Genomic DNA, 26150 nt, shown 5'->3' with positions numbered 1-26150 from the left:
GATCCTGCATGAGGTATACTAAGAATTAAAATGCTTCGAATGACTGGCTAGAGAAAACACAATTTTTAGTTTTTTCAACCAAATTCCATCAACAATAAGACTAAGGAAACAGTTACTCAGAACAGCAGGAAGTCCAGGCCTTCACACCTCTTCCAACATCTCTAATATGGGACGCAGAAACTTTCCCTTCAGATGGCACTTACAGAAAATCATTTTAAAGCTTGAGATTGTTTTTTCAATCTTGTTAAGAAGCAACTTCTTAAATTTCCCATTTTACAAGTATGAAAAAAGGTACAGGAATTACATAACTAGACCACTACCTGGATAGTGGAGATTAAATCAAAACCAACTCTCAGCTCCTGGCCCTCTTTTCTGGTAATGAGGCCCCTAAAGGAGAAAAATACTTTCAGAACCTTAGAAAGATATAAAGAACACTTTTTGGCAAACCAACAGAAAATGATGTCATCAATGTAGGTATCCTTTCAAAACAAGGAAAAATATGAATATTTAAACAACTCTATTTCTTAAAGATTGCCCTACACTAAAGCAATTTGTATCTAGGATATTTTAGACCTCTTGGCAGACATTGTCAAGTCTTAGTAAAGAGTATGGTTCACTCTGCAAACGGAGTGTGATTTTAACAGGCCCCAGGCTTCACATTTGGTCATCTTTTTCCTGTGGGCTAGTGGTGATAGATTCATAGCTCACTAGCACCACCATCAGAGGGGAAGTCAAACAAAAATAATCACCCAGACTAGCCCATACAGTTATTCATGAATTCAGAAGTCATCAGTAGCACAAGATGTAAAAATAGTCTTCAACCTTACAATTAGCCACATTGATCTCAAGTAAATTAGATACTTATGAAGTACTTGATGTAACAACCACCACAAAATATTTCCAACCCATAAGATTAAACATGACTGTTCAAGACCTGCATGATCTATGTGCTAGTCACACAAATCATGACACAGTGAGCTGACTGGGGAGGAAACTGCTGGCTGCTCCGCTCAACTTGTTTCCTTCTTCCCAGAGCACTGGGCTGTTCAGTTAAAACCACATTTCCCATCTCCCACGTTGATGATGGCCACGTAACTATTCATCATATAATGTCATCCAGAAGATGCATCACTCGGTTAAAGGGAGATCCCTTCCTTGGCCTTTAGCTCTCCCCTTTTCCCCGTGGCTAGACTTCTAGTTATCTTTCAGTTACTCAGCTGATAAACATCCTGGCGGTGCCAGAGCAACACCACTGGAGAACCAGGTGGTTGGAGAATCACTGTCTACCTACAATGCCTATCTTGGGCTATTAATGTCACGCGATACAAGACAATGGATTACTGCTGAGTCTTTGTTCAAACAGTCTAGTCTTTCTCCACCTAACACACTTCTCCATCTCAGACATACATTCTATCAGTCCCTGAGTTCCCACGTGGGGAGTATGCCAGGCCGCCCATCTTCCCACAGCTACTGTTCCCCAGAAGTCTACGCCAGGACACCGTGGCATGAGATCCTCTTGTAACCAATGTGATGGAAAAGCATCAAAAAAAAAAAAAAAAAAAGAAAAGCATCAGTATCTTCCAAAGTACTATACTCTGGTGTCTTACCAGCTGAAGAGGCTTCTTGGGTCAACCCAGACCAGGCCTCCATGCATTTATTTAAATTATTCTCAAGCTGACAAGCCCATTTCTTTTGCTACAGATTGATGGTAAAATATTATAGCTGTTGAGTTACATGCATCTTGGCCTTCCACTTCTTTCTTTACCTGTCTGTTGAAATCTTCTTCGTTCTCCATCCACATGTACTCTGCAAATGGGTTTTCCTTCTCATCGTGCCCATTTAATCCCTGATCCTCTTTGGATTTTACATTAGGTGATGTATTTGCTACACTGGATCCATTCATTATGATAGAACCTAAACAGAAGCAAAGGAAAGGATCAAGGAAATGAAAACCTAGAACATCCGGATTCTTCCAGATGCTTCTGAAGTTCTAAGTCAAAGTTATTAACTATAGATGAACAGAAACTATTAGTCTGTAACTGTTAGAAAGCTAACCATATTCTGCAGTTATCAACTATACAGGTGTAACTCTTAAAGAGTTAAAAGAAATGTCTAGGCTCAGTTACCTTTCTAGGCAAGTGCGAGGGGGGATATTTTCAAGTCAATTTTTTGCAGGCTCTAGAACCTAATCAAGGTCACACAGCTTCCTTAATGTTTAAATAGGCAGAGAAAATACATTCTCAATGAACACTGTGAGCAACTGCCCCTTATTCTGATTCTCAAGCTGTTTTTCTCTAAAACATATTTCAAAAAATAATACGTGCTAACTGTATTGATAAACAAATAAGAGAAAATTAAGGTTACCAGTTGTCCAACTACCCAGAGTTAAAAACTATTGTTAATAGTGATATGTATGTAATACAATGTGGTGCATATAACCATTCTGAGTTCTCTTATGTGTATGCAGACACATATACACACACATATTCCCCCAAGCATCCATTCTTAGAGTAACAGCATGATGCTCTATCATTTGCCTTTTCTCATTTCTGTGTTAATACCACCATAGTGTCTTTTGGGATATTTTCAATGTTTCCATGTTATAAGAGTTAGATTAACTTCTTGCATTCATCTTTTTCAATGTTTTCCTTAGGATAACTCCAGAAACTGAACTGCTATATTGGAAACTATGTTTTTTTTTAAGGTTCTTGATTTATTGTCACATTGCCATGAGCATTTAAATTCCCACCAGTAGAATGTAAGTGCCTATTCCTCTGTACTATTATTATTATTTTTTAAGATTTTATTTATTTATTCATGAGAGACACAGAGATAGAGAGGCAGAGACACAGGCAGAGGGAGAGGCTCCCCTGCAGGGAGCCTGATGTGGGACTCGATCCCAGGACTCCAGGATCACACCCTGAGCCAAAGGCAGACGCTCAACCACTGAGCCACCCAGGTGTCCCACTGAATTTTATTATTTTTTAAACCACTGCCAGTCTCAGAAGAGAAAAATTGTCACTTATGATTTACATTTACATTTCTGTGATTTTTACTGAGGCTGAATATTTTGAGATTTACTTCCTGGGTCATTTGATTTCTTATTTTGTCATTTTTCTGCTCAAGTATTTTGACCATTTTTCTATCAGGGTACGTATCTTTTTTTAATCTGTTACAAGGACTTTTATTATATATATCATAATTTTTATGTTTCATAAAAGAATTTATAAATTAAAAATGCTGTGTTTGTTTTATTTTCTTAATTTTTTTTTTTGGTGGCAGTTTTTGCTGGCCTTAAGTTTTGTCTACCTCTTGTGAGTGTCTGCCTATAACTCTTTAAAGTACATACGTATTTTTTGAATTGCTTATACTTGGCTTCCAATTCCACACTGATATGTTTGCTATCATCTGGAATGTGTCTTTTTTCTGTTCTTTATTTAAATCTTAATTATTCTTCAAAAATCATTTCAGTCTTTACTCACTGCTTCCCCCCTCCATGTTCTTATACCTTGTGAGGTCAGTGTTCATACTAAAGTAACTAGTCTCTTCTTTTTTTAAAATATTTTACTTATTCATGAGACACACACTCATGAGAGAGGCAGAGATATAGGCAGAGGGAGAAGCAGGCTCCCTGAGGGGAGCCCCAGTGTGGGGCTCAATCCTAGGACCCCAGGATCACACCCTGAGCTGAAGGCAGACACTCAACCACTGTGCTACCCAGCAGTCCCTAACTATTCTGTTTCATAGGCATAATTTTTCTCTTTCCAATTAGATTCTCAACTTGTGAAAAGCAAGATGGAGGCTTATATTCTCAATCTCTCTTCCTTTCTCCTTGGGGCATCTTTAAATTTCCTTTAATAATTTTTTTCTTCACTCATTTCCATCTTGTCAACATTCATGAGAAAGTCTTTCGCTGCTTCTGGGTACATTAAAAAAATTACTGCTTACTCCCCTTTAAAGTTCTTATAACTTTATAACTTTTTAATCCATTATGAACATTAGAAAATCAAATCTTAAAAAAAAAAAAAGAAAGAAAATCAAATCTTAAAAGACAAGGAAAGGGCAGCCTGGGTGGCTCAGCGGTTTAGCGCTGCCTTCAACCTGGGGCCTGATCCTGGAGACCCGGGATCGAGTCCCACGTCGTTTGGCAGTTGGTTATAATCAGCACAGTGATTTCTCCCCATCAGTATGGAAATCACCCAGAGATAACCAGTATTCAGTTTTCTAAAATATCTGCCTTTGCCTAAAAAACAAATCCTAAGTGCATATGACCATAAGGAAAAAGAGAGGGCAGAGAAACAAAGAACAGAATAACCCATTTAATTCAAGAGCAAGGTGAAACTTGCAGAGCAAAACTGCAGGATGCTCTCCTTCATCAGAAAGGGAATGGAGACATACTATAATCCCAACATAGGGATGTTACCCAATTTAATGCAAACACTTTAGAGAAGTTGAAAACACTGAGATATGGGACTGATAACACTAGGAAAGTGGTTCTCAGCAGGCTACATAGTGTTGATTGTAGTTTATACTATTCTAACCTGTGTTTTCCACACAATTGGCAAGCTTAGGTTTCTCTAAGTAGAAGCAATCCAACAACTTAATGTGTATAATGTTTAACAATTTATAAAGTACTTCTGTATCTATGTTCAAACTTCAGGCACATAATCTGTCCAACTTCACTCTAAAAAGAAAACCATCCAGATAGTGAGTGCTATATGTAGGACCAAAGAAGGTACCAGATTTTGACCTTTGATGTTCATTATTTCACTTGATCTTCACCCACAACAAGGTACATTATGTGTCATCCTAGCGTAGTGGGGACATAATAAATACCCTCCAAGTTTCTAGAGATGAGGGAAATGCTTGTGTACATAAGTAGGATCACAAATCAGAATGGCCACCTATGTTATGGAGGCCCATGTGACAAGGAATTGAATTCTGTTAACAACCATGTGAGTGAGCTTAGTTCATCTTCCCCCAGTCAAGGCTTCAGATGAAGCCAAGGGACAACTTGACAACAACAACTTCATGAGACTCTGAGGTAGTGGCATACCCAGCTAAGCTGCTCCTAGATTCCTGACTCAACAGAAGTTCTGAGATAACAAATGTTTGCTGCTTCAAACCGCTAAGCTTTGCGGTAAGATGTCACATGGCAATAGGTAATACAAGATTTGATAAACAATGACAACTAGTTCCGCCATACAAATCATCTGTTGCCACATCTTTCCTCTTATCTATCCAAACAACAAATGTGCAGTTTGAAGTAGGTCACGGCTTGAGAAGTTCTTCAAGAACTGGACCTCAACAGTAGATAAAAGGGTTTTTTATGTCTGGCTTGCATGTATACTGCATTATGAAATCCAAGAACTATTTGACATTTATTCTCCCCTACCTCAGTTTCCCTTCTATACACATGGCAAACATGCTGAAAATGGAAAATAAGAGTTGTTATTTTGGGTTAAGATGGAAAAGCATGTAGCCAGCACAGAGTCAAAATAGGGGTGCTAAGACCTGCTAGGCATTTGATTTAGTACTTTACCATGGTCAAGGGTATTTGGCTTGAAATAAAAGCCCAGTTCCCAGCCATAAAGAACTTCAAGACTTTTAATGTGCCTAGGACATTTCTACAATACATGCTTCATCAGTTCAATACTTTGAATGCCCACAACTTTCAGATCCAATGCGCTCATACCAAAAACTGGCTATTCTTTGAACCTGAAATTTTTCAGAAGCTATAAACCTGGATTGTGCCCATGGTAACAGCTTGACTGTGAAGAATACTTGGGACTTTTGGCTGAATTATCTGGAATTTGGCTGAATTGTCTGAGAAATTGCTATAAAAACTAGTCTCTACTATTCTGTTTCCTATAGTTTTGTGAACTTCGTTCAGTCTGGTTAATACCATTATTTAAATTAAATATTATGAATAGCAGTTTAAAATGTTATTTTACCTCAAATATGAAGTACTAGATTCAGGTTTAGTCCATTCTCAGTTACATCTTAGCAACTCAGGTCATTAGATGCACTCACTCACTCTGGGTGTCTATTTACTCTAGACACTGTACTCGACTGGTGCTTTGACAGGGTATACAGTCCTTGCCCTAGAGGTATCTACATTGTCAGGAGACAATAATTAAGAATACTTCTGATCCGTGTTATAAAAGGAAGTTAAAGGGACTACTGAAAACAACAGGGTGGGAGGGGACCTAATCAAGTCAAAGAGTGGGGGATGGTTAGGAAAGGTTTCCCTGAGAAAGCAATATTTTCTTTGATACCTGAAGAATATAAGTTATCTAGCAATAGGGAAAAGAGGGTGTATGGGCCAAGTGTAAGAACCCCAAGATGAGCCACTTTGGCATAAAGACTATTTTGAGATAAAAGCAGCTGAAACCCAGCAGATTCAGGAAAAGCTCTTTACCTCCCCCTCAACTGCCTAAATTTACATTGGCAAGAAGAGCCTGTACCAGGAAGAGATCTACTAACAAAGATTCCTCTTTACCTAATAAATTTACCTACCTAACAGGGCAACCTTTGTTTTCTAAACATCTCCTCTCACCATCCTGCTAAAGATCTTCTTCCCCTTCCTTTCCTTAGACTCCTACCCCTCTCTTTAACTCAGAATGTCTTATAAGCTTCAAATCACCCAACTGTCTTGGAATTTCATGTCCGTGTGGAGTCCCATACATATGAAACTAAATATGTTTTCACCTGTTAATCTGTCTCATGTGAATTTAATTTAGTCCACCTAGAAAAACCTTGGACCAAGGAAAATTTCTTCCTTCCCAATGAGGAAAACACATGTGCAAAGATTCAGATGCAGGAAGGAACTCTCAGAAACTTCAGAAGGTAGAGATGCATACAGTTGGAGGTCAAAGGAGAATGGCAAGGAAGAGAGATGAAGTTGTAGAGACAGATGGGGCTAGATCATGCAGGACATTAGAGACTACAGGAAAGATTTTAAATGTTATCAATGAAAGCCTTCAAAAAGGGTAATATGATTCAATTTACATTTTGAAATCACTCAGGTTGCCATATGGAAAATGGATTGGAGAGACTGAGAGTGGATAATGGGAGACCAGTAAGGCAGCTAATGCGCTAATCCAGATGAAAATATGGTTGCTGCTTAAGACTAAGGTAATGCAGTAAGAAGAGAGTAGGCAGATTTTGAAACTATTTTCAGTTGTTTTTGATAATGGACGTGGGGAGATAGACTGAGGGAAATATCAAGGATAACTTTGGTACAAGCAACTGGGTGGATGGTAATGTTATTCACTGAGCTAAGGAATCCTGTGGGAAGGGCAAACTTTTTTTGGGTGGTGATGAGGAGGGGTAAAAGGGGTGATGAGTTCTATTTTAGACACATTAAATTTGTAATGCCTTTGAAACACTCAAATGACTATGTCAAGTAGGTTATCCATGCGCATCAAGATTAGGAAAGGTCTGGTTAAATAAAGAAATTTGGAGCAGTTGTTCATATAAATGGTAATAGAAATCATGGGGCTATAAGATATTACCCTAGAGAGAAAGGGCAAAGTGAGATGAGAAGAGGATCCAAGACCCAGACCTGATGTATGTGAACATTTTTAAAAGTCAGGTAGAGGAGAAGAATACAGAAAAGGAGAGAGATAAGAAGCCATAGAGTCAGGAAGGAAATCAGAAGAAGAGTATGGCATCACAGAAATCAAGGGAAGATAGAACTCCGTATAATGAGTGGAATGGTAGCCCCCCAAAAGATATGTCCACATTCTAATCCCTAGAATCTTGGAGGGCACCTTACTTGGAAAAAAAGTCTTTGCAGATGTGACTAAATTAAGAACACTGAGATAAGCAGATCATCCTGGATTATCCCAGTAGGCCCTAAAATCATTGACAAATGTCCTTATAAGAGAAAGCAGAGAAGAGAAGGAGGCAATATAACCATGAGGTAGAGATCGGCATGATTTGACCACAAGTCAAGGAATGCCTATAGCCACCAGAAGCTGAAGAGGCAAAGTACAGAGTTTCCCTCCCCTAAAGCCTCCAGAGGGAGTGTAGTCTGGATGACACCTTGATTTTTTACTTCTGGCCTCCAAAAACTGCAAGAAAATACATTTATGTTAATTTAAGCTACCAGTTTGTGGTAATTTGTTACAATAACCACTGAAAACTAATAAATCCAGTATGGTGGGTATGTTGAAGGCTTCTGAAAGGTCAAGAGGAAGGCTGAGGAATATCCATAGAATTTAGGACACAGAGGTCTCTGATGACCTTAATGAGAGTGGTTGCCATGAACATAAATGAAAAGGAAAGCCAAATGGAGGGTATGTGAGTTGCATGTGACAGAAGTATTAGATAACTCTTTGGAGGAATCTAGCTGTCAAGAAAAGGGACATGAATGGACAAAAACTAGAGTGTGAGAGGTCCCTGGAAAGTATATTTAATAACTGGAGAGTCTAGAGCTTGTTTAAATGTTCATAGAAATGGTCTAGTGGAGAGGAAGAGGCTACAAAAACCAGAGAAAGAAGGAATGACTGATAGTGCAGGCCATGGGAAGGCAGGAAGGGATACTGAACTACTCATGTTTTGAATAGCTCATACATTCCCTGATTCAAAATCTAAATGCCGGGAATTTTTAATTAGTAATATAGGTAGTTGCAAGATGAGCACGTAGTGAGAGCTGAGAGAAGAAAAGCATCAGGAGAGAGATTTTATCCATCACAAAGCCATATGAAACATCTTTACTCCATGGCAGGATATTTACTTCCCTGGTGGCAAGAATGCTTAGGGTCTTGTTGGGGAGGAAAAAAATTTTCTCGACCTTTCAAGATTCTTCTAGTTGGTCTAAGAATCAAATTGACACGAGACAGATTAGCAGGAGAAAATCAAAAGTTTAACATGTATACCTCTTGTAGATATGGGAGAGACCCATGAAAACTCAGTAACTCATCAAAATGGCTAAAGGCATGACCTTAAATACCACCTCCAGCTAAAGACAAAAAATCTTTGGGGTGGAAAGTAAGTTATGGAAGTTTACAAGAAAAGCACAGTAAACAAGGGTAAGGTTGTTACACAGATTTAAGTCTGCTTTAAGATTTAAGTCCATTCCTTCTCCATTAATAACAGTTTCAAGAGATTTGGAGTCATCCCCTTCTTCCTGGTACTGAGGGAGACACTCTTACAATGAATGGAGATTTCCCTTATAAAAGTAAGTGTCTTGGGGCACCTGGGTTAAGCAATCAGTTAAGCATCAGCCTTCAACTCAGGTCATGACCCCAGGGTCCTGGGATGGAGCCCTGCATTGGGCTCCCTGTTCAACAGGGAACCTGCTTCTCCCTCTCCCCCTGTTCCTTCCCCCATACTCGAGTTCTCAAATGTGCCATGATCTCTCTCATAAATAAATAAATAAATAAATAATCAATCTTTTTTAAAACATAAATGTCTCTGCTTAGTTTTAAGAACGTCTTTTAGATCTGTAGTTTCTTAAAAAATAAACAGCTTGAAATAACCTAATATACCAAAGGGGCATTTTTTGGGGTGGCTAAATTTGCTCCCTTTCATTCCCTAAGTATAAGTCTCCCTGCCTGGACAGTTGCTGGATAAACCTACCCAACTCCAACTTTCTGGGTTTCTTTTTATTTCCTCTTCTAAGTTTTTGCAGTGTCATGAGTGTGTGTGTGTGTGTGTGTGTGTGTGTATTTTATTTTAAAGTGACATAAGCAATACAAGAAATAATTTCATAAAGACTTTTAAATTCATATAGAATATATTTTTGTATATACCATGTTATACTTTGCACTAAAATAATTTCTCTGTTTCCTTCTTCAACAGTCTTCTTTTACTAAGTAAATAAACCCATCAGCTTTTCTCCATTATTTGGTAGAAGATCCAGGTGGTAGAAGCAGGATGAGCTTTTTCAGAGTGACGTGGGAAGAACATGTAGAATACATACATGGTGATTAAAAAGCAGGTTCCAGGTCAGTCTCTAATTTCCATTTCATTTGTTCTTGGAGAGGCTACATGGACTTAACAAAAGATAAATAAGTAACACCTTGGTAAACTTTCCTATACTGACCTCAATACACAAATGCTCCATTAGTTATCTTCCTTTTGATGCAAGAAAAGGGCTTGCAAATAGAGTATCAAAGCCTTTGTTAAGCACACAGAAAACTGAGCTTACCTGCAATTAGAAGCTGACAAGTCACTTTCAAAAGCTTATTAGCATACTCAAATAGGATTAAGAATGCAGTTAGCCAGTGTCCAGAGGCATATTTTTATTCAGTAGTTTTCAATCTCTAGAATACATTAGACTCACTAGGAAACTTTTCCACATCATACCTTTCAGACATTATAATTTGTTAGGCCCAAGCCAACGCCCAACATTTGTATTTTTGCTTGTTAACTGCCATAGGTTATTATGAGTATAGAAAGACTAAAGACTAAGAACAATTCTTCCAACAAAGTGGCAAATTCTATGCGGAATAATCCAAATCTCAATGACCCTAATTCCCACATCAGCAGTTCCAAAATTAGTGACTGCTCTTTGCAAAAAATAAACAAAAAATACAGCCAAATAAATTCATTTCTCTGAGAAGACCTATTTAACTCGAACTACCAAGCATTTCCCTAATCAATTGCCTTTATTATTCATTTATTACATTTTTAATCTAACACCTATTAACCCACAAGCTTTTAGAAACACTGCCTCAAGGATGCCTGTGCCATTATACTATTGGCAATGTATAAAACAGACATAAAATGCACTCCATAAAGCATATAAAGCACTTCTAAGGTAGAATAAACACACTTGCCTAGTCAGTGGTAAGCTCTCTGTATCCCAGAGGTATGCCCTCAAGTTCTACTTATCCAGGTAAAGGCCATCAATTGTCCTCCCGGGATAACATCAAATGGTGGTCATTACAGGACCCTGACTTCCCCATATCCAGCTCCAGATGGATATATGCTATTAACAGGGGAAACACTCTGAACTCTTTAGCAGATTATGCTAATTGAAAACATTGTTATGGGCAAATTATTACAAATGAAATAGGTGTAACTTTTCTCAATCACAAAATAAAGGCCTCTAAATGTCTTAGACTAATCTGTTGATACTTTGTCTTTTAAATGCACAATAATATCAGAAATGCCACTATAGAAATTTGAATACAACCTCTGCCTAAGGTCTCTCCTACGTCTACCCCATTTCACATTTGATTATAAATATACTTGAGTATTTACTATTCATTTGTTTTGGGCCCAGTCTACTTATAACCTCAGAAGTTTCTTGAGGGCAAGAATCAAGTCTTTATAGCTTTTAGTATGCCTTGTGCCCACCAGGTCCTCAATAAATAATTTGTTGACTAAGTGCCATTTTCAGAAGGCTGTATTCTAAATCTCATTTCCTAGGAAGGAAGCCCATGCCCTGAGGGGCTATGATCTGTGGTTGAGCATTCCTTATTGAGTATTAACAGATACTCCCCACAGCCAATGACAACATGACTCAGGAATCTGTTTTTGACAGGTTAAATTACTCTTGAGGAGGCAAAAATTCCTACTTCTATTCTAAGAAATATTTTTATATGTTCTTGTTTACTATTTTAGCATTTAATAACACCAGGTGGATTTAATAGTCTCATCAGGAGTTGTAGGCTAGGGATAAAAGCTTGCTACCGTGCAATTATCTAACCTGGAAGAAATTCATACCATGGATTCTCAACAAATATCACCAAAAGGGACTGCATGCTCATTTTATCTGATATATTTTTGGAAAAAATATAAAGTGGGAAGAAAGGAGCCACCCACTCTAAATACATATGTAATGAGGGTGAGAAAACTGTTTTCACTACGAGTTTTTACAGGAAAGGTGTACCGTTTTTGAGGGGAGAAACTCCTTGAAAATTAATTTGGGGTAGAAGAGTCCTTGAAGGACCAAGGTAAGAGTACGACTCCATGGAAGAGAGGGAAACGTTTCCCTAGGGGACTGAGGGGGAACACAGTGCTGGAACATGACAAAGAAAAACAAGGAGTCAAAAGTAGTACCTTTCAGAGAGCGGGGAGGCCTGACACTGTGTAATGTGGTCTCCACTTTAAGACTTTTAGTGTTCAGCAAACTACTGGGGCCATATTAAGCTTAGGAGCAGATGGATTTTTTGGTGTGGAATCACTGAAGAGGCAGGATTTAATGTCTAAATTGTAGAGGCAGACCAGAAGTCAGTTGTGAATTGGGAAAGTACTTGAAGCAAATTGATCCAGATTGTCCAAGGGAAAAAGAGGGCACCAGAAGACATCCAGTTATAAAGAGGAAACAAGTAATCTACCCAAATACAAAGGGAAAAGACACAAATAAAATAATGGCTCTTCTAAATACTTCACACTAACATTCTCTCTTTTATGTTCACAACAATTCTTTGACGTAGGTGCTGACATTATCCTTGCTTTTCAGATTAATCTGCCACCATTCAAACATTTATTAAACACCTTGCCTAAGGGATAATACAGTCAGAGCAGGAATTGGGGCTTAAGTTCAGGTCTTCCTGTATCCAAAGCTCATGCTCTTAGCTACTACCCTACACTCTTACACTTCCCAGTTGAGCTCCAGAATACTTATGATATAAAATGCTAAGTTTTCTCAAATATTGTTAATGGAAGTAGGGGAAGCAGGATGAAGAAAAATGCTATTCAACAAAAGGATTAGGTCTTTGGAAGGAAAATATGAACAGGGTCATACCACATGCTGGTGTATTTAAATAAAAATAAACTCTGTTCTCTGTCATAAACATAAAAGCTCCATTTAATTTGAAGCTTGCTAGTCCTTTTAGGATGAGAATGCAGACCCCCACAAATATGTATATAATCCCTTATGCATAATTCCAATATCCAGAAAGCTCTAAAAACTAAGAATTTTCCATACGCTTTCTGTCAAAACTCAGATGACATTAAAACTTGAACTGATGCGAAGCTATATTAGCTTGCATTTATCCACTTAGTGTGAATACTCTTGTTTTGCTCAGAAATACTACTGTGTGTAACTAAGGGTGCTGCAACAGACCATGGGGGTATTACATAACACACAGAGAAAGCATCTCTAAAATTTGAAAAATTCTGAATTCTGAAACTCATCTAGTCAAGGTTTTATACCTTCTATAGACTTGTATTCCAAAGTATTTTAAAAACAATTTCTAAGAATGATTAGTTCAGAGGTACTTAATCTTCAGGATCTCACAAGACAGTAAATTTTCAAAAATATTTTGAAGGCAACATAGAGTTACAATTTTAAAAAAGATTTTATTCATTTATATGAGAGAGAGAGTGAGCGAGAGAGAAAGAGACAGCACATGAGTGGGGGTAGGAAGGGGATGGGGAAGAACAGAGGGAGAGGGAAAAGTAGACTCCCCACTCAGCCGGGAGCCTGATTGTGACTCAATGGGATTCCGGGATCATGACCTGAACCAAAGGCAGATACTTAACCCGCTGAGACACCCAGGTCCCCCTAGAGTTACAATTTTTAAAAACTAAGTAAGGATAACAAAAATATCCTTATCAATATCACTTTAATTTTTTTTCAATTTTTATTTATTTATGATAGAGAGAGAGAAGAGGCAGAGACATAGGCAGAGGGATAAGCAGGCTCCATGCACCGGGAGCCCGATGTGGGATTCGATCCCGGGTTTTCAGGATTGAGCCCTGGGCCAAAGGCAGGCGCCAAACGGCTGCGCCACCCAGGGATCCCTCAATATCACTTTATAAAAGGGTATTTTCAACACCAGAAAACACAAGAAGACCTTAATTCAATGCAAAAGACAGTTCTTTAAATTGAATAAATTTAACTTTACAAAAAACACTATAGTCCTAATTTTTCTTATTTCACCACAGGCTGGTGAAAATTCATTGGAGACCAGCACCTTTCTGGCCAGAGGCATAGAGCTCAGTTGGCTACAAAAAAATTGCTTCAGGAAATGATTAAAAAATGCAGTCCCTCGGGATCCCTGGGTGGCGGCAGCGGTTTAGCGCCTGCCTTTGGCCCAAGGCGCGATCCTGGAGACCCGGGATTGAATCCCACGTCGGGCTCCCGGTGCATGGAGCCTGCTTCTCCCTCTGCCTGTGTCTCTGCCTCTCTCTCTCTCTCTCTGTGTGACTATCATAAATAAATAAAAATTAAAAAAAAAAATGCAGTCCCTGAGGCTCCATCCTAGGGGAAGGTCTCGGGGTGGGCCATACCTATATCATGTTTTAGAAAGCTTGTGGGTTGTCTCTGATGTACAGCCAAGCTTCAGAACCACTGGTCTAGTCTATAGGATCTAGTTCCACCTTTTTTATTTCCCTCTCGTCAATTCTTTTCTGAGGGAGTAAGAGGAGCAAAACTGCTTTCATGTAGGGAATCTGACCAACCCACTGTCTTTTATATGTTATTCCTCCTACAGTCAATGTTAGACCAGTTCATCAACTTGCAAACTGAGGTTGTTAGCAGTGGAACAACTGAAATTAGGTGGTAGAAAAGCCTGCTGAAGCAAAACTCCTCCATGAAAAGGTTGGCTTCCTGAGTTTCTTTCTCTCAACTCAAAGATTCTATATGATGCCTAAATTCAGCACAGGTATACTTGTCTTTGCCAGAAAAAAAAATAATTTAAAAAATGTATGTGTGTATGAATATATATTTAAACATATATGCATGTGTGTATATCTATCTAATTCTTCATAGCTGTCTTCTGTGTCTAGCTGCTAATAAGCCAGGTCTATGATTTTGACTTTCATTTTTCATTTTTAGAGGGATTACAAAAATTACTAGTATTACCTCAAACAATATAATGACAAATCATGAAAACAACGGAAAATCCACAGTATACCTGATGTCTAATGCAGCAGGCTACATTCTCCAACATTCCAATAAGATAAAAATTAATTCCAAAAATTTCCTTTTTTGGCAAAAAAAATTATCTTATTCTCTTGTTACTGTTTTTAAAAAATCTTAAGAATACACATAGCTAATACCTTTTAAAACAACAAAACTTTCAATAAGCATTCAAACATCTGTCCCAGGGACGCCTAGGTGGCTCAGTGGTTGAGCATCTGCCTTCGGCTCAGCGTGATCCTGGGGTCCTGGGATAGAGTCCTGCATCGGGCTCCCCACAGGGAGCATGCTTCTCTCTCTGCCTATGTTTCTGCCTCTCTCTGTCTCTCATAAATAAATAAATAAAATCTTAAAACAAAAACAAAAACCTGTCCCAACTAAAAAAATTAGTGGAACCTTCTAGAGCAAGGTTAAATGGCCAGTGACAGGGGAGACAAAAAGGACATATAAATAACTCCTATTCTCATGGGGTTAATCACTAAATCCTATTTCAACAGAATCCCTTCACCTCTAAGCTTTGCAGATGAAACAGCTTCTCTCATTTGATTTGACTTCCAATTATGAAACAAGAATTGTTTATGTCACTGTGTATTGCTGATTACCTGAATTCAACACCATGCTGGCAGCAAAGGAGGTAAATCTTTCATGATTTGCTCCATAACCGGTTTACTTCCTATCCTCCTAGACCAAATTCAGCCTTCTTCTAAAGCCAGAATTCTAGTATTTAATTAATATATAGCAGTGGTTCCCGAAATTTATTCCCAGGCCCAGCAGCATCCTCATTACTTGGGAACTTGCTAGAAATGCAAATTCACAGTCCCACCCCAGACCTATTGAATCAGAAACTCTAGGTGGGGCCCAGCAATCTGTGTCATAATAAGCCCTCCAGCTGATTCAGAAACACTCAACTTTGAGAACCACTGATAAACAATAAGGAAAAAAATGTGATTCCTTCTGTTGGTCCAAAGCCAGGGGTGCTGTATATTCTATCTTCATATGAAATAAAGACATCCAATTAAAAGACAATCTCCTTAAAACTCCTATCCTCAATCCAATGTGTTTTATTTTTGTGAGCTAAATAAGAAAACAAGCTGCGTTCTGAGATTTAGTAAAAAATGTACACTTAACAAGCATCAGTTCCCTTCTAGCTTGATTTCACATGATACCATTTATATCTTCTTACATCTAAAGTTCCAAAAAAGAACCTTCATAATGTAAGCTTCGGACACTTCAGGAATTGTATAATAAAACATCAACTAGGTCTGAATATATCAAGCTTATTAGAGAAGAAAAGTGGAATTATTTTCTACATCTCAGAACTGTATTCAATAGGGAATTAGAGATTTCTTTTCACCTTTATACTTCCAAGTTAACATAATTAAATCAGAACACTCTATTATTTAAAAGTTCTAGCTAGGCAAAGTTTCACTGCACTACTTTTTGCTTTGGTGGGGATAAAACAGAGCCCTGGGAGGCCCATTTTGTGTATCTGCAAGGCTTCAGAACAAAACAGTCACATCTGTTCAATGCTGAAACAAAGGATGTGTAAACCCTCAGCACTTGCCTAGGTAATAAAAAGACACCAAGAACACCACCATCAAACAAAAGCAATTACATATTGTTCTACTCATGTTTATACTAAAATCACTATGTTAAAACTTTACTTCCCCTAGTATTATTGCATTTTAAAGGAGGGCAAGACCAGCCTCCAGTTCAGGAAGCACCACCTTTCAAAAAGCAGATAGTTCCCATGCAACTGTTTCAGAGCACAAGACAGCCTCCTAATGATTAGTTTACAAGTAGCTCAATACACTAAACGGAACAAAAATAGCACCAAAGATAAACCACAGACCAATTTCCATGCTATAGATATACACTTTCAAATAAGACATGAGCAAAAAAGTCAAGCAACTTATTTAAAAATAAAACCATAACACTGATCACCAAAGTTCAGCCCAGAAATGCAAGGATAGTCTGAAATTGTGAAATATAAAATGTATTTTTTTATATTAACAGGTAAAAGGGGAAAAAAAACCTAAACGAGTATCTCAGCAGTTCCCAGGATACATATATTATGATTCTACCTTTAAAAATGTTTCTATACAAAAAATATATATAAAAAAATAAAATAATAAAATAAAGTAAAATGAGAAGTAAAAAAAAAAACTTTTAAGTAGTGAACTTTTTACTTTATGTGTTAAATATTTCTGTATTTTTTCTATCATTTTATAGGTGCTACCTTATTAAATGGGTATTATTTTACAGTCAGAAACAAAATCAGTTTAAATAAGATGCCCACACAGCTAGTAAGTGGCATAGTGAAACTTAGGGAAGCTGGTTTCACTGTCTCTAAATCTTGAACTGTTAGGATCATACTGTTAAACTGATAAACGCCATTAAATTACAATATTAATGCGTCAAAAAAAATGTTTCTATATATAAAAAAAGTCTAAAAAGCAAAAAACCAGAATGTTTTGGGTAGCAAAATTACAGATTTTTCTTTATATTTTATTTTCTAATTATTATAAAGAAGAATGTGGCTTCTTTTATAATTAGGGAGAAATGTTTTCATGTATACATATTTAATTCTCTTTCTTATTTTCCTCATGTATGTACATCACATGCAGACTACAGGGCTGGAATTACTGCCTCTTGAGGTTCATCAGCTCACTTCTAAGATGTGCAGTGACAAACTGCCCTATCTTCATTATTTTTAAAGGTCCTCCAATAGCAACACAGAAAAAACATAATTAGGTAAGTTAAAAAATATGAAAAGTGTGATTACAATTGAAAATAATATGTACTCACTAAAAAATACTACAAGTGAACATGAAAAAGAAAGCAGCTACTGAAGCCATGGGGCGATCATTTGGAAATGTTGTTTTCGGTTGTTTCGCTGTGTTCAAAGTATTTTTTAAACATACAAAATTGAGTAAAAAGGAAAAAAAGCCCTGCCAAACCCTTGCAGGGGCCACTCTTCCAATCTTTGCTACTGTTGTTATGTATTCACCTGACATCAAAAGATGGGCAGCTCCTCAGACCCTTTCTTCTTCCTTAAAACCCTACTTCAATTCATGTATTCATATATTTTTTAAAGATTTTATTTACTTATTCATGAGAGACACAGAGACAGAGAAGTGGCCCCCTGCGGGGAGACTAGGGACTCATCCCAGCACCCCAGGATCACGCCCTGAGCCGAAGACAGATGCTCATCCACTGAGCCACCTAGGTCTCCCCATTCACATATTTCTTGAAAATGTAACACAAACTCATGATTTGAAAAATGTTTTAAATATATATAAAGGCATATGGTGAAATCCTATCTCCACTCCTATTTCTTCCATTGGTATCTTATATTATCATTTCAGAATTTCTTTTTGTAACTATAAGCAAATATAAATAAATGTATATTCTTATTCCACCCTTCTTTCTCTCTCAGCACAAAAAGTAACCTACTAAATAGATGGCTGCGTGCTGTGCCCCCTATTTATTATTTATTTATTTATTTATTGTGCCCCCTTTTTTACAACTATCCAATATTCCATGGTTTGCTTGCACAATTTACTTAACAAGTTCCCTGCTGACAAACACCAGGGTCATCCCTATCATGCTATTAGAAACAATAATGCCAAGCATAACCACATGCATACATCAAATTCATTTCTGAGTGTGCCTTTGATGAAGCTTCTGGAATGGTTCAAGATACTAGATGATTACAAGTTCACGAACACATTCATCAGGCTCAGAAGTTACCCCTTTTCTAGTTCTCATTATATACAGCATTATGTAGCAAAAGATGGAATGATTCCACTAAATCAAGCAATTGTACTCTTAGGGGATTCATCTCATAAAAATAAAATGACTAAAACACGCAGATGAACCCATTTCCATAAAAAATGATGAATGTACATAAAAAGTATAAAATATACCCATCAAAATGTGAACCACTGCCTTAGTTTGGTGGATCTATGGAATGCTTTGTAGCCCCCCCCCCTTTTTTGCCTATCAATGCTTTTTAATTTTATAAAAGTAATATACTATTTCTGTAATATAAAATTAAAAGCTATAAATAAAATGTTAATTCAAATTGAGCTGGATATATTTCTTTGGTCTGTCTTATATTTATACAGTGAGTGCTTCAGAGTTCCTAAAGTATGTTTATGTGCATCATTTAATTCTATACTAACCCTATGTATTTTCATTCTATCAAAATGGAAAGGGAAACAGATGGTTAGGCAGTTGTGCTCAAGGTCATTCAAATAGTAAGCCTGGCAGAGACAAATTTCAAACCTAGATCTTCTGCTGCAAAATCAGTGCACTACCAAAACCATAACTGTTGCTTCCTTAACTTTAATAATACTTTCGGAGTTAGTTACATAATTAGAATTTGATGGATGAATGAAAATTATACAGTATAAGGCCTCAGTCCTTAAAGCTCATATAATCAGATCTTCTTAAAGGGAGAATGCTAGCATACAACTCCCAAAACTCCAGAGTTAGGAGAGGGTGTGGGTGCTTCTACAAAAATCACCTAACTGGCAAAGTTAATGTCTAATATGACCCAAAATGAATGTATAATAAAAGCAATATCCTCTAAAGTTAGAAGATTCTCACTCTCAAAACAACCTTTGTCTCTGAATAAGCCATATTTTCAAGGGGGTAATTATAAAATATATTTTTTTAGGTTTGGGACTTATAGACCAAGATGGTAATAAGTTAACTAGAGTATATTCTTTCTCTCCAGTGTCTCTCCTTTCCTATAAAATTATACAGGTTATTTTATAACACATATGGAGACCACTGATAAACCTTGGTTTGTTAAGGTATATTTGTTTAAAGAGGAGCAGATAAATGGTGCTGGGAAAATTGGACATCCACATGCAGAAGAATGAAACTAGACCATTCTCTTACACCATACACAAATATAAACTCAAAATGGATGAAAGATCTAAATGTGAGACAAGATTCCATCAAAATCCTAGAGGAGAACACAGGCAACACCCTTTTTGAACTTGGCCACAGTAACTTCTTGCAAGATACATCCATGAAAGCAAGAGAAACAAAAGCAAAAATGAACTATTGGGACTTCATCAAGATAAGAAGCTTTTGCAAAGCAAAGGAAACAGTCAACAAAACTAAAAGACAACCTACAGAATGGGAGAAGATATTTGCAAATGACCTATCAGATAAAGGGCTAGTATCCAAGATCTATAAAGAACTTCTTAAACTCAACAGCAAAGAAACAAACAATCCAATCATGAAATGGGCAAAAGACATGAACAGAAATCTCACAGAGGAAGACACAGACACGGCCAACAAGCACATGAGAAAATGTTCCGCATCACTTGCCATCAGGGAAATACAAATCAAAACCACAAAGAGATACCACCTCACCCCAGGGAGAATGGGGAAAATCAACAAGGCAGGAAACCACAAATGTTGGAGAGGATGTGGAGAAAGGGGAACCCTCTTGCACTGTCGGTGGAATTGTGAACTGGTGCAGCCACTCTGGAAAACTGTGTGGAGGTTCCTCAAAGAGTTAAAAATAGATTTGCCCTATGACCCAGCAATTGCACTGCTGGGGATTTACCCCAAAGATACAGATGCAGTGAAACGCCAGGACACCTGCACCCCGATGTTTCTAGCAGCAATGTCCACAATGGCCAAACTGTGGAAGGAGCCTCGGTGTCCATCAAAAGATGAATGGATAAAGAAGCTGTGGTCTATGTAAACAATGGAATATTACTCAGCCATTAGAAACGACGAATACCCACCATTTGCTTCGACGTGGATGGAACTGGAGGGTATTATGCTGAGTGAAATAAGTCAATCAGAGAAGGACAAACATTATATGGTCTCATTCATTTGGGGAATATAAAAAATAGTGAAAGGGAATAAAGGGAAAAGGAGAAAAAAATGAGTGGGAAATATCAGAAAAGGAGACAGAACATGAGAGACTCCTAACTCTGGGAAACGAACAAGGGGTGGTAGAAAGGGAGGTGGGCGGGGGGTGGGGGTGACTGGGTGACCGGCACTGAGGGGGGCACTTGATGGGATGAGCACTGGGTGTTATTCTATATGTTGGCAAACTGAACACCAATAAAAAATAAATTAAAAAAATAAAAAATAAAGAGGAGCAGAGAGAGAGAGGGAGAGAGAAAATCTTAAGCAGGCTCCACGCCCAGCAAGGAGCCTGATGCAGAGCTCAATTTCACAATCCTGAGATCATGACCTGAGCTGATATCAAAAATTGGATGCCTAACAGATTGAGCCACCCAGGTGCTCCAAAGTATATTTAATTCATCATTCCTTAAACTATGTCTCATATAATCCTGTTCCAAAAGATAATTAGATATATTGCAGAGGGGTGGAAAGGAAAAGTCATGGTTAAATACAATGCACCCCTTCTGGAGATCCACAAATCACAGTAAACATTAATATAATAAAGGCTCTAGAGAAGTCTTACATCATAGAAACCTTTGTTTAACCCAGCTTATTTTGACACAAAATTCTTCTACTACAGCCTAACTATTTGCATCATATGTTTAGACTAACTGCCTGGATAAAAGTAATTATTAACTGAACACCCACAATAGATACAGTAAAAATAGATAGTTCTTAAATTTTTCCTAACACAAAAATACTAATTCTTTTAGAAGTTCCTATGTTCAGTCTAGTGAACTCCTACCTCTTTACACACCAAAGCCTTGCTCAAATATTATCTCATTATCTCACCCAGTGCTCTCTATATTACTAACTATTCCTTTTTTCCTGGTTTTCTATAAAACCAGCATTTAGTTATAACTCTATTATCTCACTTAACACAGGATAAATCAGTTCATCCATCTGTCTCCTTGCTAGATGGTGAGCTCTTTGAGAGTAAGTTGGATTATATTTTCAGCACCTTGAAACAGTGGAGGGCACATATGAGCCTCACAATGAAGAAGTAAACAAAGTCACTACGTTATAACAGTTCCCCAGAATTCAATTCTTGTATTTCTGAACTGTTAGTGATACCTTGCCATCAGCTTGAGAACATTATGCTTTCTCCCTAAAACTTGCATCCACTATGGAACAGCAGTGGTCAGAGTTAACTCAGTTGTGGCAAGCCCTCTCGCCAAGCCTATTCACAGTTTTTTCCTTAGGTGATTTTTGTTTGTTTATGTCTCTGTGCCTTTGCACCTGCTGATCCCTGCTTGGAATGCTGTCTCAAAGTTCTATGCACCTGGAAAACATTCCTATGAGTCAGGTTAATGGAGAGAGGCTTAAAAGGAAGAGTTTAAGCACAGAGTTAAACAGAAATGTCCTAAAAGTCAATATGCTAGGGGATGTGAAGTGGGAGAGGGCACACCAGGTTTTACTTTGGTCAATTTATCATTCCAACCTGGACCTCTCCCCTGAGCTGTTAACTGTTTCTTTTTCTCAAATATAATATCAGGAAGGACAAGAGCTTAATCTATTTGTTCACCAGAGTCTAAAATAAAGCCTTGGTTACAGTAAGTGCTTAATAAATATTTGTTGAATAAGTGAACAAATTCTCAAAGAAGCTAAAAGAACATTCTACAGTGGGCTGCAAAAAGGGCTATCATGAAATAGACACCAGAGGTCATTTACAAGTACAGCTGATCCTCACTTTTTTATGGATCCTGTATTTGTGAATTCTCCTACTTGCTAAAATATCTTTGTAACCACAAAACCAACCCTCACGGTTGCTTTCTCTGTTGTCCACAGACATGCACAAGGTGCGAAAGTGGAGTCACCCCTCAAACAGATTCCCAGCTAAGGTAGAACAAGGTAGTGCTCTGCATTTGTGTTTCCAGTCTCATACAAGGATGACTAAAAGACACGGATGGCAGGGGGCAGTGGAGTATAGCACAAGAAGCTCTGGCTTAGGGGCCAGTCAGAGTTTGAATCCTAACTCAGGCACTTGTTCGAAGGTGGGCTCAGAGAAATCACTTAACACTTCTGAACCTCATTTTCTCTTTTGAAATAAAGAAAATAAAATTTACCAGGATGAACTGTATTTATATAAGATTATAACCTACGTAAGATATATACATGTACATATTTTCCCTAGGAGCATTGGTTCAGTATTTGCTAATTTAGTGCTCTAGGTGGCTTTATAGACCAAAATTACTGCAAATAATGAGAATTAAAGATAATTATTTATAATGAAATAACGGAAAGATATAGAAAACAATTATTTGGATGGAGTGCAGGCCAGTGTCAAGCTTCAGGAGATTTTGAAATAGAATCTCACTAAGCATATAAGGTGTGGAAAAGGCTTTCAAGAAGAGAGAAACAGTACAGAGAGAGACCCAAGTGTGTAAAACAAACAGACAGGTTTAGGAAATGGCGGGAACATGGGGTCACACTGCCTGTCGGTGCCCTACATACACCCTGCACTGCAGAACCTCTCCCTCTGCATTTAATTTTTGGTTTACAGGCCCCTCTCTTTAAACTGTTAGTTCCTTAAAGACAAGATCTCTAGGAAGAAATCATAGTTACAATCTTTTAAATCTGCAAATGAGTTATTACTAAGCACCAATACACCTGAAAAGACTGTAAAAAAAATACCTTTGGTTTTTCAACCACAGCCTTATGCCAACTTATAATAGCAACTAACTCATAGATTTGCAGTTTTTCCAGAACTTTTCTTTGATGACTGCTAATAATTCTGTAATTAATACTCTTTATTGTTCTCAATACCTGGGCATTTGTTAGAATAGCTTTAAGAGCTTCCTCTTTTTCATGTGATTTATTAACAGGGCTCAAACATATGGTCTATTAATGCAACGTTGCCTCCTCAGAGTAAAGATTCCTCTTAATTCACTCTACTAGACTTATTTCTCTATATACAAGGTACAGTCTTACCATAGCAAAATACAAGGAAAAATACACATGTATTACAAATAAGATAAAACAGTAAGACTTTTTTTTACAAAAACTTGCTAAATTCTGGCCAAAACACACTTTACATATCAAACTCATTGCTTACATTTCACCTCTGTGTACTGAGAAAAATAATTACAATTTATATGAATTCGTGAAACTACTTTTAGAACCTACAAAGTTTTGTACACGTGTATTTTCTCCTGCACACTCTCATACACACATAGCCTAAGGGGCCCATCACACTTAATCCAATACTTCTATTTCCTCAAAATAAAACCCTTACTGTCCAATATCTAAATTAACATTTTCTTTTTTATTTTTTTATTTTTATTTATTTATGATAGTCACAAAGAGAGAGAGAGAGAGAGAGAGAGAGAGAGAGGCAGAGACACAGGCAGAGGGAGAAGCAGGCTCCATGCACCAGGAGCCTGACGTGGGATTCGATCCCGGGTCTCCAGGATCGTGCCCTGGGCCAAAGGCAGGCGCTAAACCGCTGCGCCACCCAGGGATCCCTAAATTAACATTTTCAAAACTCTAAAGTGATAAGCTACTTTTCCCCATAAATTTCTTGGCATAATTTTATTTAGGCACAACACAGTTTGCACGATTATCTAGAACTGACATCATTATGTGGCTAGAACCAACATCATTAAAACACAGACTGATATACTATAAATGTGAATACAAATCCTCTGTGAATGGGGAAAAGAGAATATTGTTTTTAAGTAGTTTTAATGCCGTATTATCCATAGTCTGGGTGTGATCAAATCACATGGTGCTACACAGCTAAAATATGTCATATATTTTATGATAAAGTAAGGTGGACAGGCCCTTACATTGGAAACTCTCTGCTACTCCAGTTAAGCTTTTTAAGGTACAATGAAAAAAGAAAGAAAGGAGGAATAACGAAAACTGCCTACTTAAAATAATAATACATTTTAAATTGCTTGTGGCCAGTAAACCCTTCTCACGTCCATTTTCAGAAACTATCACCCAAACAACTACCGGGACAAAGATTTCGCAGAGGATATTACGACCAAATACCATTTTTAAGGAAGGCGAGAATAGTTCACCATTAACGAAACCGGTTAAAGTTCCCAATCTTGCAAAGCTCCCTGTACTGAGTATTCCGCGTCTCTGGCGTTCACCTTCCAGCTGCTTGGACCGAGCAAGTGGAAAATGTTAGTTTTCATGAGCGATGTGGATGAAATTTAGGGGGTGGGAGGGGCGAGGGACTCACTCGCAGAACAGAAGGCGGCAGAGAAGTGGCCTGGGTTCCTAACTCAAATTAGGTTTCAGGAACCAAAGCCGGAGTAAAGTGGGGAGGAGGAGGGAGTAGACGCAAAGCAAGTAACGCACCGGGGCCCGCGAGTGGGGGAGGGGTGAAAACGCGCACCTCCTCCGCCTCGCCGCCGGGAGGGGGACCGCGGGAGGCGGCGCCCGTCAGTTTGCCTCGCCGTGTGGCACCGGGGTAGTGAGGGGACTCGCAAGCCGGAGGGGTCAGTCCGGAGGAGGCTGAGGGGGCTCCGGGAAACTGCGGGGCGAGGGAGGGGAGAACGGGGCTAAGACCCCCTCACGCCCGCGAGAGGCAGAGGGTAACCCCAGCGGACGCCCCTTCTCTCCGACGGCCACGACCTGGGACCCTCCCCACAGGAGCCCGGACGGGCGCGCGTCGCCCCTCACAGCCCCGACGGCTGCGGAGGAAAGGGAGGCGCAGGGCGCCCCCAGAGCCCGGAGACAGACGCTTCCCGTGGGTCCCCCTCCCTGGCAGCCCGGCTGCCCAAGCCCACCTGGGCTGATCAGAAGCCCTTCCTCCAGATCGTACTCTGCCCCTCCTCCGAGAGCCTCAGCCGTCGCCGCAGAGGTCGCCGTCGCCAGAAGAGTCTCGGCCTCCAGTACCAAAGCGTGAGCCACAGCACGGGAGAAGCGCCGCTCGCCACTCGCCAGGTTACCCCTTACAGCACACTGGCTCCTTACTCCGCCCCCGAACCCAAGCCATTGGTTGCTGGGCACCGCCCCACTCGCCTATTGGGCCGGAGATGATGCCGCTCAGTCGCCTAGAAGGGCATGTGTGATGCTTATTGGTCCAGACGGGAGGCAGTTCCCGCCCACTCCTTCAGAAGTTCCAGCTTCCGATTGGTGTTAACATCTGTCTTTTCGCCGCCTTCGTTCTTTCTCTCAGGGTGGAGCGCCTCCTTTCGGGAGACACCAGCTCTGATTGGTTGAAAGGACACTACGCTAGTCTTGAATGGGCGTAGAGCCGAGGAAGCGTCCAGCCCCCACGTGGGGGAGGAACCCAGGGCGCCGCACCTCGCGGTTTGTTTACACGGGCTCCGGCTGGCGCTTCCTTCTATTGGCTGAGCCCGCGGCCCCTCCCAGCGGGTTGCGCCATTCAACCTAGCCGGGAGGGGCACAGGGGCGGGCCCCA

At 39.0% G+C, this 26150-nt stretch overlaps 1 protein-coding gene across 6 annotated transcripts in view; it reads right to left on the bottom strand.

The window, feature by feature from the left end:
• PAIP2B (poly(A) binding protein interacting protein 2B) overlaps positions 1-25721 on the bottom strand; it is a 30885-nt gene extending 5164 nt beyond the window's left edge. The window contains exons 1-4 of one of the 6 annotated variants that reach the window (XM_049096054.1): positions 25513-25714; positions 9762-10004; positions 1766-1914; positions 321-387 (exon numbers count right to left, since the gene is read on the bottom strand). In XM_049096054.1, coding sequence (XP_048952011.1) covers positions 321-387; positions 1766-1839 — 141 coding nt within the window. In that variant the 5' untranslated portion in view covers positions 1840-1914; positions 9762-10004; positions 25513-25714. Of the gene's footprint in view, positions 1-320; positions 388-1765; positions 1915-9761; positions 10005-25512 lie in introns of all 6 variants that reach the window. The other 5 variants (XM_035700606.2, XM_025453494.3, XM_049096052.1 and 2 more) reach the window with 5 other exon arrangements.
• Between the last annotated feature and the right edge of the window lie 429 nt (positions 25722-26150).

The sequence above is a fragment of the Canis lupus genome, chromosome 17, assembly GCF_003254725.2.
Source record: "Canis lupus dingo isolate Sandy chromosome 17, ASM325472v2, whole genome shotgun sequence".
In the NCBI taxonomy this organism is placed as follows: Eukaryota; Metazoa; Chordata; class Mammalia; order Carnivora; family Canidae; genus Canis; species Canis lupus.
The sequence above is the reverse complement of the archived record's forward strand: the minus strand, read 5'-3'. Positions and strand labels throughout refer to the sequence as shown.